Genomic DNA, 12665 nt, shown 5'->3' on the forward strand with positions numbered 1-12665 from the left:
CTTTATTCTATGAAATCCTTCAATCACTGAAAAAAACCCCTGCAATAAAACATATGGGAAAAATTTTCTATTTCCTAAAGGACATGGGGCTAAAAAGGAACATTTCCCTCCTCACCCTGCCAAATGTCTCTGTATTCCCTCCTCTGCAGATATGCTAGGCTACTGCCACCCCTCCTTCACTTGCTTCCTTATATCCATTCTCTGACTTACACAGAGATGCCTAAACCGGTCATACAGGTTCAAGCAATTTCAGTCACTGTATTCACTGCCAGTAAATCTAATTATTTCTAACTTCACCTTAATCAGAAGGCCACTCTTTGAACCCCTCCCAGCAATTCAGTATATCTGCCACATAGTGTGTAAAAGTAGAAAATCCTCAGTCTGTTCCAGTGGCACACAAGGAGCCCAGGCTTCCTCCTTCTCCTCTGCTTATCTCTCTCCCCCCTGAGGTGAAACTTCCACACCACCTCTCCTGGTTTCAGGTGTAATCATAAACCAGCTTAAGGCAATTATGGGTAATGTAGTCCCGTGGTTCACGCCTGTCTGTTTGAACAAGCGGTGCCAGGTTCCTGCTAGACTGCACATTCCAGCAGGCATTGCTCAGCACTCCAAAGAGGGAGGCTCACCAGGTGTGCTCAGCACCACCTGAACCCTGAGCACGCCAGAGTGTTTCAAAGCCACAGCAGGAATAAGTGCTCCTTCAACAGTACTGATGTCTTGAACAAAAACCAAGTTTGGATCTAGGGAAAAGCTCTTGGTTTCCAGAATGGTGAGTTAGCTTTTTTGTCTTTCAAGTGTCTTTTGCTGATTACATTTAAAATACATTGGAGGATCTGAAACATCAGTCTATTTTTTTGCCTAGTACTATTACATCAGCCTAATACTATCTTTTGGCCATTTCTAGTTCAGGTGCTGCTGGAGAAGGTGCAGAACTTATGTACATTTTGAATTGTGCGATATTGTACCCTAGGGTGATTTGGGATGTGTGGAGAAAGGCACTTGCTGAGTGCTGGTGATTACCTTTGCTGAGAGCACAAATAATGGTGAACCTCCTAAAATTTTTAATCAGTCTTAAGCTTGCCTTCTCTGTATTTTACTTCTGTGAAATGAGCTGCTGTAGATCTGTGTGTGTGTGCACATGCTCCTCTGTGGGGTTTGGTTTTCTTGCTGGTTGATTGGTTGGTTTGGTTTTATTGAAGCACTGTATGAACTAAAACTCTCCACGCATGCAGCTGTTGGGTTGGCCTCTGGCTTTGTGAGATGGAGATCAGAATGGTGAACACCCCTTAACAATCCTCCCTTCCAACAAGGCAGCCATTAGAAGTCAGAAAAAGAGTGTTTAAAGAGCACATGTACTTCTAAACGCTAAAATTTTCATTCTCTATTAAAAGAATCCTTCAAAGGCAATACCTCCAGCCTAAATGGAGGCAAGACCTATCATGCTGACATACCTTGAACCAGCTGCCTTAATGGCTAAAAAATAACAAGCAGAGCTGGCTGGTCTGTTTAAAATTAGAAATATTCAAGTGAAAGACAAAAAAAGAAACAGTTCTTGTTCTTTTCCTACCTGTTAGCCCCACTCAGCTAATACCTCCTTCTTTCATACGGATGTAGTTTTTTAAGAAGAAAGATCAAAATTTTAACAGCTTGGGAATACTTTTTGTCTGGCTTTATTATGAAAGGGAAATAAATAGGTGTCCTCCTGAGTAACTGATATAGGGAGAGAAGAAGTGAAGGAATTATTCGGGCTGTGTAGATCTTGGGATGTGCAAATTGCCACACTGGCAGCACTTTTCCTGGCCCAAAATCATGTATTTGATAGTAGTTAATATAAAAGGCTCTGACACTGAACTTATACACTGAAAACAGTTGCACAGTGTCTGTGTTGGGTGGGACAGACACAGCAGGATTAACAGCACAAGTTCAAGCTGGTTATTGACGTGTTAGAATCCAGAGAATGGCGTTTGCCCCGGGTACATTAAAAACAAGGAATACCTACATCTGTATTCACTAAACTACACAGTACAACAATATCCTGTGGGAGAGTGCTCAACAGGCTAATTACATGGAGTCATAGAACCAAAGAACTGCTTAGGTTGGAAAAGACCCCTAAGAACATAAAGTCCAACCATTACACCAGCACTGCCACGTCTGTCACTAAACCACGTCCCTGAGAGCCACACCTACACATCTTTTAAATACCTCCAGGGATGGTGACTCCACCACTTCTCTGCACAGCCTGTTCCAACCCTTGACAACCCTTTTGGTGAAGATTTTTTTCATAATATCCAATCTAAATCTTACCTGACACAACTTGAGGCCATTTCCTTTTGCCTTATTGCTTGTTAGCTGGGAAAAGAGACTGACCCCCACCTCACTACAGCCTTCTTTTCAGGCAGTTGTAGAGAGCAATAAGGTCCCCCTTGAGCCTCCTTTTCTCCAGCCTAAACAACACCAGCTCCCTCAGCTGTTCCCCAAAATACTTGTGTTGTACCCCCTTCATCAACTCTTTCACCCTTCTTCAGACTTGCCACAGCAATATCTTGTAATAGAAAGTTTATTTAGTATTTAAATATTTGGTTTAAGTTCTTGTTCTGTCTCACTTCCTTGTCTTTCTCCTGTTATAAGAATTCTTGGATTATGAGAATTGTGCTCAGTTGAACACTTTTTTTTATTTAACATTTTTGTAACTCTTTATCATAGTGATTTCCCCCTTTAGACCAGCAATATTTGTGTTTTGTGGACTACATGTGGGAGGTTTCTATGAATGGTATCCAAGGAAAAAAAAAAATCTTTGATGATCGCTATCACTGGATTTGGATGTCATTCCTCTCTACTTTTCAAGATATATTAACTCAAGGTCCTTGAGAAACTACATCTGTTCATGCTACTGCAAACTTTGGTACGAGTCCCTGCAGGGAAGTCCACCCTTGAAAAATGGATACAAAATATGTGGAACAAACATCAAAAACCAATACAGTGCAGAAATATAAATCACACTGCTGTAAAAGTCAAAAGACAATCTTTTTTTGGACAAAACAGCCAAATGGTCAACATAATCTGATGATCTCTAGAGGATGTCCTCCTTTCTGAAGAGCTGAGCTCTGAAGTAGTGGCAGCTGTAGTTCATCATATTTCTATACCACAAACATGGTACATATTTGTAACAAAATTTGTAAAACAATAAGCATAGTTCTGTCTGGAACTATAGGCTCTTCTATCACTCTCCTACTGCATAGAATTGTAATTTACCTCACAGATCCCACAATGGAAAATAAAACATGATTTGGAAAGATAAAAAAGCTAATTGAATCTCATCCCTTTTCTGATCTCCCATATACTTCTGCTATCACCAAATGTTTGGTCTAATTTTAGCTTAGATCTTTTTTACTTCTATGGAAGCCTTTTCTTCTCATCTCTTGCCCTCTTTTTGGAATTATTTTCAGTTCATCTCCTTCAAGTCTGTAATTTCAGGAGAAAATAGGTGGGTTTTTTTTTCAGAAAGTGAATTCCAGAGTAAAGGTGATATCATATAGTAATGGAAAACGTGCTTCAATTATCCCTGCAATATTTTACCATCTTTTCATCTTCTTCTCAGTACAGATTAGTATCCCATTTGCATTTCTACATATCTTTTTTAAACTGCTGAAGGTCATACTTAAGCTTTTCTAAGAAATTTCAACTAGATTAGAAATCAATGTTTATGAGTGATTTCAAATTGTTCCTTTGAGACCACCTCTTATCTACAACAAACCTAATCTCACGCTGTCTGATTTATTAGGCTTTCCCATAGTTCTTCATAGTCTTCTCTAGTGTTAATAATCTCAGTCATTTTGCTTTGTGAGCAGTCAAATCACTCTCCAATGACTTTCCCTTTCCACCCTCCAGAATTTCCTCAAAGTGCCTTAGGTGTACTTCAATATGTGGAGTCACTGCAGTACCTCCCTACCAAGGAGCAGTGGTGAAGCTGAATCAGAGCTTTGGAGCACTGAAAGCATCAGAAAACTGAAACAATTGTATAGCTTGTGGCAAGGGAGGTTTTGGGCTCTGGTTTGGTGTCCTTTTGGTGATGAGAAAAGTTTTTAGGTTTGGAGATACATGGAATTTAATAGGAGGCATATAGTGATTAATTGCTGTAAGAGCAGGAATCCTTTTCTTGTGCAGCTGAACTTCACCTTGTAAGCCAGCCTGATCAGGGAGAAGATGGCTGACTTTTAGCTGAGAACTTATTATATGCTCCCTCTCCCTTGCTGTGTGGGTGACTGCAGGCTGAAATGCTCCAGAATCCCACTGCCCAGAAGAGAATAACTGAAGCTATAAATTTGGGATATGTATTTAAAAAATATATTAGATTACAATTATTTGAGTCCAAAATGTTGCCATTTTCTTCAGCTCTCTCAATGGGGAAAGGATATTTCTGAATTATTAGAGGAAGTCAGCCTTCAGTGGAGACTCAAAGTTCTTACAAATCTTTGTGTTCTTCTTTGCTGCGCACCAGCGAGATGGAAAGCCGCCACTTTAATTTGGGTAACTCCTTGAACTCCATTTAAGCTCTGTAATGGCTGCATGCTGCAGAATGGGGCAGTCCCCTTTCTCATACCCAGCCACTGCTTCCTGCAGGCCAGCACAGGAGAACATTGAGTCATTGTGCCTGGACCAGCTCCTGGTGAGACCAGACAAGCACCAGTGTTGATGCAAAGGAGATGTAGGACTGCTGTTTTCTGGAGCAGCCAGACAGCCAGCCACCAGTCTGATGGCATCCCAAAGACCAGGCTTAGCCTCAAGCACAATGCCATCTCATTTCTTTTCTAATACTTTGAAGATCTGGGAGACTTGACCCTTCTTCTGTTCCAACTAGAATTGTTGGTAGCTCTGAATTAATTCTTTAATCTCTCTCTCTCTCTCCATGTAGGCATATAATATTTCCCTGCATTAAATGGGGATTTACAAGTATTTAAATTGATTTAAATGATTCTAAAGCATATTGGTTTATACTTTAATCTGCACTGACCTCTTGTTAGGTATAATGATATTATTTCAGGTCTCATCTTTACCTACTAATTAATAAATGCCAACAGCCTTGCTTGTCCATTGTGCCAGTCATCCTGTGATCATGCCAAAGGAAGCATCTCCTTTTCCCTGGCTGAATAAGCTGTATCGCAAAACATTCATGTAACAACTTGAAAAAGAATTGCTCAAGCTCTCACCTGAGCCTACATCTGTAAAAAAATCCCAAAAGTTTCATGAGTCAATGAAAAACTTGTGACCCATCAGTAGCAAACCCTAAAGCCTAATTTCTGTCCTATGATCTTAAATGGGACCAAAGTTTGGATATGTATTTACATTGAGAATCAACTGTTTTTCTACATACACTAAGCTGTGTAATTAAAAGGAAATAACTTGGGGGAGGGACAACTGAAAAGACTTTGAAGTGGTTTGTTTATATTCATACATGATCTCATGCAAGACCTCTGAGCCCTGGAGAATAGGCTGTGATGCAATGATAACCTTCTTGGATTCATTCTGATCCTCTAGCTTTAGCAGGATCTCTGTAAAGGTGGGAGGGGTGGGGCACTGCAGAGAGACAAGAAATATCAATTTATTCATAGGACTGCCCTAATTCCTGTAGCACTAATTGTTACCTGTTGCTCTGTGTGAAATTATAGTGTCTCAAACATGAGTAATGACAGATTGTTCTGCTCAGGGATTCTTTTCTTTTCTTTTCTTTTCTTTTCTTTTCTTTTCTTTTCTTTTCTTTTCTTTTCTTTTCTTTTCTTTTCTTTTCTTTTCTTTTCTTTTCTTTTCTTTTCTTTTCTTTTCTTTTCTTTTCTTTTCTTTTCTTTTCTTTTCTTTTCTTTTCTCTCCTTCTCCTTCTCCTTCTCCTTCTCCTTCTCCTTCTCCTTCTCCTTCTCCTTCTCCTTCTCCTTCTCCTTCTCCTTCTCCTTCTCCTTCTCCTTCTCCTTCTCCTTCTCCTTCTCCTTCTCCTTCTCCTTCTCCTTCTCCTTCTCCTTCTCCTTCTCCTTCTCCTTCTCCTTCTCCTTCTCCTTCTCCTTCTCCTTCTCCTTCTCCTTCTCCTTCTCCTTCTCCTTCTCCTTCTCCTTCTCCTTCTCCTTCTCCTTCTCCTTCTCCTTCTCCTTCTCCTTCTCCTTCTCCTTCTCCCCTCCTTCTCTTTTCCTCTCTGGCTTGCACCAAGCAGTGGATACTAATACGGCAGAGCAGAGAATTGCTACAAATCAGAAAAATATTTAGGAGAGCCCTTTTTGCACCCTGGAAATCCCTGGTATATTTTAACCAGTAATGATTGTTCTGTAGTCACACAGCAAAAGGCATTGTGTGCACTACTCACATGTTCCCCTGATAAGTAAGAACTCCCCATGACTTTTCCTCATCTCATGTAATAAATGGTAGCAGAAACAGAAGGACAATATTTTGGAAATCTGAACTTAATCGAAGTTGAATTTTCCACCACTGCAATTTATTTTTTTTCAATAATACAGTATCAGACTTCTAAGTTTGTCTGCTATTACAGCATTTTACCAGATAAATGAAGACATGAGAGAGAGAAACACTGTAAGGTGTGTGTATCAGTAATTTTCTGCTATTTGTTATACATAGCTCCAGTTTACTTCTATCTGATTTCTGCTCATAGCTGGAAAGGGAAGACAAACATAGCAGTGTCAAAGCCTGCCAGGAGGTATATGAATACCTGCTTTGCTCCAGTTAATTGACTTTTCAGGCTGTGAGCACTTGAGAGAAGGGCTCTGGTGATATTTATGCAATTATTTTCATCCCTTTGGTCTGAGTGACAGGTCTCTCCCCATGGCACTTTCAAGTCCTGTTCCCATTCACTGGTTTTCTGAGTGGTCTGGGACAAGTTGTTTGGAGATGGATTTTTAAGGACTTAGCACATGTTTACACAATTCTTGCAGCAGGGGTTGAAGATATTGGAATATGGTTATCAGTTTCTTTGTGGTTTAGTCTTCCCGTCTTGGTTTGGAGTTCGGACTAGTTAACCTTCAAAGCTTACCTTTGAAGGTGACCTTCCAACCCAAGCTATTCTATGATTTTATGATATATAAACTTGTCTATCTCCATTGTCCCCCATCTCTACCCCTCCTTATCTTGTGCATTAAACAATCAGTTAGTTGGTACGATGCTCTGCTTTTTATTTATTTGTACAAAGCTTAGCAGAGGGATTCTATTCCAGTTAGTTCTACCAGAGTATCAATGAAAAAGTAAAAGAAAACCCTGATTTGGGCCCCAACACAATATAAACACCACCTCTGAGGCCCAGAATTGGATTTTTTTTTTAACATTTTCAGCTCAATAAAAAGTGATACAGTCACAAAATTTGTCCACAATAACAGATAGGTACAATTCTATGGCCTTGGTTCTTAATAGGAAGAGAAAAGATGATTGTTTTGTTGTGTTTTATTTCCTCTGAAATATATGAATAAATAAAATTTAGTGATTCTGAAACTATCAATATAGGATTTACTGGATTCTTATGTCTGTGGTGCCAAAAACTGTGTCTTGGCACAGATATGTCTGTGAAGCTGAAAAACCTAAATGTTTCCTAGGTGACAAATCACATCTCTCCTAATATGCAGAAAGTGCAGCAAAAGCTCACTCTGTTTTCCTAAAGGCAAAAAGTTCACTTATAGACTATGGGTTATAAGTCAGGGTTTTTTTTTTAAATGCTAATCTCTAAAGAGCTCTAAAATGAAATTACTTTTGTGGATGCTAGTGATTCAACATACTGAATGATGATGATAGACAGTGAGTTACCATTTTAAAATATTGCTAAAATCAGCAATTTGAGATGAATCTGCACTGTAAAATAAAATTATCTGTACCAGTTTTCACAACAGAGCAAACTTTAGTTACATTTACCAAGACTGCTGGGGCATAACATCATTTCTTCTTGGTAGGGAGTGAAATCTCCTGAAGTTCTGAAAATTAGAACTTGCACCATGTTAGACAAGTATCTTATGTTCTCACTGATGACCTTCTGTGTGATACTTTTCACTTTTGGTGGATGTGACATAGCTGTATAATAGCTAACAGAAAAGCATTACATTATAGAAAGTGTTTAGATCATAATGATTCAAGTTTTGAGCAAAGTTGTACATATTTTTATTTTTTACTGATGAAGGAACCTATACAAATACAACCCTGAGTGGTGATCTGTCAGGAGCCAACCTAAACCAGCTTCATGATGGTCAGCCTTTGGACCATGCACTTCCAAGAATATTTGCCCAATTAAAGTTTAGATGAAGTTTTGGAAGCGGAATATATTTAACTTGAGTATCTATTGACATACTTTATGTTTTTCTTTCCCTTTCTGCATTAGACAACACTTTGTTGGAGAATCTTGTGTTCTGCAAATATCTGCTAGTCATCATCAGTGACCTGAAATATAGATGATTTCCATAAGAGGGAGGCTGAAAAACACATTCAATAAATTGCATAATCAGGATTACATGTGTCTGTAGGATAGAGATAAAACAAATAACAGGAGCCTCCTGTCTCATTACAGCCAAGGAAAAATGCCTTAAGCAAAGTTACTTGGTGTCATGTGTCAAGGTGCTCATCAAGGTGTGTGCTTGATTTGCTATTTGTAACCTAAATGTTAAAAGGAAGTTTATGATATTTAGGACAGCCTGACACTTGTATACTTTAATCAAAGAACCACTGACAGTGATGGCAAAGATATGTGTGCAAAGGTAGGAGTGAGCTGATTGACCTAAACACTCTTTCAACTGCACTGTAAATGTATTGTGTATGTTGTTGTATACAGAAAAAAAAAAAAATCCAACACAAAATAACAAATCTGGTTAGGAAAAACTAAACAGTGGAATTTTGCATGTATGGTTCTGCATATTTCACATAACAAAACACACATTTTGAACCTTACTATCTTGAAGTGTAGGAGCTAGTTAAAAGTGTAAAACTCAAGACTTGCTGCCAAGGAGGTGAGATGAGTAAGGGAATGCTTTGATCATCAAAGTCAGTGACCTTATGGAAGGGCTGTGAATTCTTCCTCCCACGTTGTGGTACAAATGGAGCAAGGACAGTAAACTTATGAAGGTGAGACCAAAAAAGTTTTTCTTTAGGGCTGGCATTTGGAAGGTGTTCCTGAATAGGCTGAATTCTCCGAGCTAACACATGGCAGGTGCCTTCAGGTTCCTAACTAGGAAAATCAAAGCACTAAAAATCTATTGTAAGTGAAGTCTGGATTTCAGCTTATTTCCCTTGTAACCTTGTATTTGGTTCATTTCTGTCTAAAGCAAAGGCTGCTGTGCTGTTTCTGATCAGACTGAAACAGGCCATCTAGACTAAGAACTCTGGCTTCCCAGAAACATAGATCTCAAAAGAAATGGCTTGTGCTGGTACTTGTAGGGACTTTGTGTCCTGTGATATTTGAGATGGATGTCTATTCCTTTCAATCTGCTGTAGCCAATGTATGGGGCAGTGTTGGTAGTTTCCTCCAGCAGGGAGAGACTATCCTCCCCTCCTGCAAGCCAGGCTGTCAGGAAAAACAGCTCCAGAGGTCACATGAAAATTTCATTTCCAGGTAGTCGTTGTGAAATTAATGTGGTTTTGCACAATGTTTAAATATCCTAGTGCTCTCAAATCCATTTTCTGTAATTTCTGTTGTCTATTGTAGACAATAGTCTATAGAGAAATTTCATTTTGCATACCAGACAATTATTCTTTCTAGTGAGTGGAGCATCACATGGCTATATAGGTGGGTTTAGATGATAAATGCCACACAGGGGTTTTTTTTGTGTAGGAAGGGAGTAAAATCAAACAGCTTCAGCTTTTTCCAAGGACATAATAATATAAAGTATTGAACTTGCTTAGTATGTATAAAATCGAAAGTCAGGCATGCTCAGTGTCTGTGAATGGTGAGGCAAAACAAAGGATTGACACTAGGATTGTCACAAGGCTTAAGAGTTGCCAGTTCTTTCACCAGTTTTCTTGGTGAAAATTAATTTTCTGCTTGTAAAAGTTCTTGGAAAAATGCAAGAGTGGTTGGAGTTGTGGATTTGATTTGGTTTAGTGTTTAGGGTTTTATTTTTGTTTGTTTTATTTGTTTGTTTTTTGTTTTGTTTGTTTTTTGTTTGGTTTAGTTTGTTTTTGTTTGGTTTTTGTTTTGTTTTTCATTGGAAGCAAGGAAGGGGATAGGGACAGAACAAGGGAGAAGCTGGACAAAACATACAGTATAAATGCTGTGATTCTATCTAGAGTTACTGATCTACAGCCTTTCACTTCTGCTGAAAAGGCAATATCTTCAACTGTGGTGAAAAATACTAAAGCTTGCTGAGACAAAAAAATTGAAATAAAAGTCTGGCAGATATTTTGAATTGCTTGAGTATAATCAACAGCATTTCTGAATCATTGTCCTGGAGATTTTCTGCAGGGGTGTCTGGGAGGCTCTCTTTGGGAATTTGATAAGTTTGCTTTCTAAGCAATTTATGACTACATCTCTTCAGTTATTACTTTTATTTCAGGATGTCAGCCAGATATTTTGGGACAAATGAAAATTTTATTGCAACTAAAGTGACTATTTTTTTGTATGTAAAAGGATGAAATTTATGATAATTTAGGGGTTGGTTTGGGTTTTGGGGTTTTTTTTTGCCCTTTGGCATGTGAGAGGAGTGGAGAGTTTTTTCTATTATGGAGCTTGAGCCACTGACATCCTCATTTTCTGTCCTGTGCTCATTCCCTCAGAATCTCTAACACAGTGTCATAGCCAGTGAACCTGTGTGGAGATAGGGAAAGAAATAAGAAAGAAGGAAGCAGCAGCTTTATGGCTTCTTTCTCTTTGCACCACTGCCACATTAAATGCAGAGAAGAAATAACGTTATTATTAACATTAAGGTTTCTTCATGGCAAATGATATGGAAGGATGTTATAGAGCTGTGTGGGATAGATTTATTGCATCATTAGGCACTCATCAGTGTATAGTCCAGACCATACTGCTCCTGAGCAATTATAACTCCCTCAGCTGCTTTATCCAATTTTGCCCTCAGTGATGTTGGCTCAGAAGGAAGAGCAGGAACCAGTGGGAAGGTAGGGTGCCTGTAGCAACCTGATGGTCAGGGATGCCAGGAAAAGTAAGTTGGAGCTCTGCTGTTGCTTTTGGGGGAAATAGAGACAATGTGAGATAAAAGTCAGCAAGGAATGCCTGGGCTAATGTGGCATCAATCACTGATTGATTTTGGAGATCAGCCAACTGTCTGGTGAGAACCTCAGGAATGGCTTCTGAGTTGTTCAGGGAGCCAGGACAAGAGAATACACAGCCTTAAGATGCTTCCAGTGGGTAATACTGTTAATCACAATATAATAGTGTGGTTTTCCTGGATGGGAAAATTTGCTTTCCATGAGATACTTCATCTAGGCTAATGGTGTGCGTTACCAGAAGGAGAACTGCTGCTGAAAACACAGCTGGATACTGTGGTGCAGTGAAGAGAATGCAGGTAGATAAAGAATATAGGGATGGGAGGAAGAAGAGACCTGGAACAATTATCTCTTACACTTCTTTAAATAGAAATTTCTTGAAGAGTGACCATAATTGCTGCATAAAAGTGGATGAGACTGAACATGTTATTCTGCTTATTGTACCAAATGTTAATGACCAAAAGTGTAGATGCCCTCCTCTGAACACGTAGGAACAGAGAGTTCAATAATTGAATGTCAAGCATCTAGATTTAAAACTGAATTTAGACACATAAGGGCATGCAATTTATTGGAAACTTGTTGCTTCAAATCTTCCTGAACTTGATTTCTCCATCAAGTCCTTCAAAAGAAGATCCCCAGTGACAATGAACAGTGTATTAATTATTTTAATTTTTTTTTTTTATTTTTAATTTTTTTTTTACAGAATCACTGTCATTTTAGTTCTAAAACTACCAGAAATAGTGGAAGTAGCAGTTCCTCATTTTCATAGTTAGGGCTTCTTCCTTTTTCATCTGAAATGTGCAGTCTTCTGTAATTAGAGGTGGATCATTAAATGGGACCTGATATTGCATGGCAGTTTATCTTTCTCTGACTTAATTTTTGTTGCTGGATCTTTATCATTCTAGTGTCAATATGACTGCCATATTATTTCAGTGAAAGTATTCAGTTAACAGTAAAGAATAGTAGTTAAAGAGTAGTAGTTGAGAGTACAGTTCAGAGGCTCAAATGTCCTTCATTAGTAGAGAAACAATCCATTTAAACACGTATCCTATTTGATGGAAATAATTGGGCCTTTTCTTGTCAAGAGCATGTGTGATGGTTATGTAAAAGGAGAGTCTTCTGTATAATGAGAGGTGCTGTTTTTGGCTTTTAGAGAACAAAATGCATTTTTATGAACTCCCTTCTTCCCTTCAAAATTACATTGTCAAAAATAACTTTATAATATTGGCAGGTGTAACTTAACGGACAGCTCAGACTATTATTAACAACACAGGCACAAATGTTTTAAATGCAATGATGTCTCACTTCTGGAGAAAAGATCCAACCAAACTTTGGGAACTGTAATTGCCATAAAAAGCAACAAAGGAGAAGTTCACTTTCTGCAGTATATCTTGGAAGATGTCTCTGTGATTAAGACTCCCTCTCTGATGCTATTTTTGCCATGTTCCTAAAGTGTTAAGGATTATTAAACAAGTCCT

General features: G+C 38.6%; 1 protein-coding gene across 2 annotated transcripts in view; it reads left to right on the plus strand.

Annotated features, from left to right (window-relative positions):
* The first annotated feature begins 391 nt into the window (after positions 1-391).
* MACC1 (MET transcriptional regulator MACC1) overlaps positions 392-12665 on the plus strand; it is a 36835-nt gene continuing 24561 nt past the window's right edge. For both annotated transcript variants that reach the window (XM_023920448.2, XM_086854663.1), the window contains exon 1: positions 392-769. In XM_023920448.2, the coding sequence (XP_023776216.2) occupies positions 767-769 (3 nt within the window). In that variant the 5' untranslated portion in view covers positions 392-766. The remainder of the gene's footprint in view (positions 770-12665) is intronic.

Source organism: Cyanistes caeruleus, chromosome 1 (assembly GCF_971803275.1).
Source record: "Cyanistes caeruleus chromosome 1, bCyaCae1.hap1.1, whole genome shotgun sequence".
In the NCBI taxonomy this organism is placed as follows: domain Eukaryota; kingdom Metazoa; phylum Chordata; class Aves; order Passeriformes; family Paridae; genus Cyanistes; species Cyanistes caeruleus.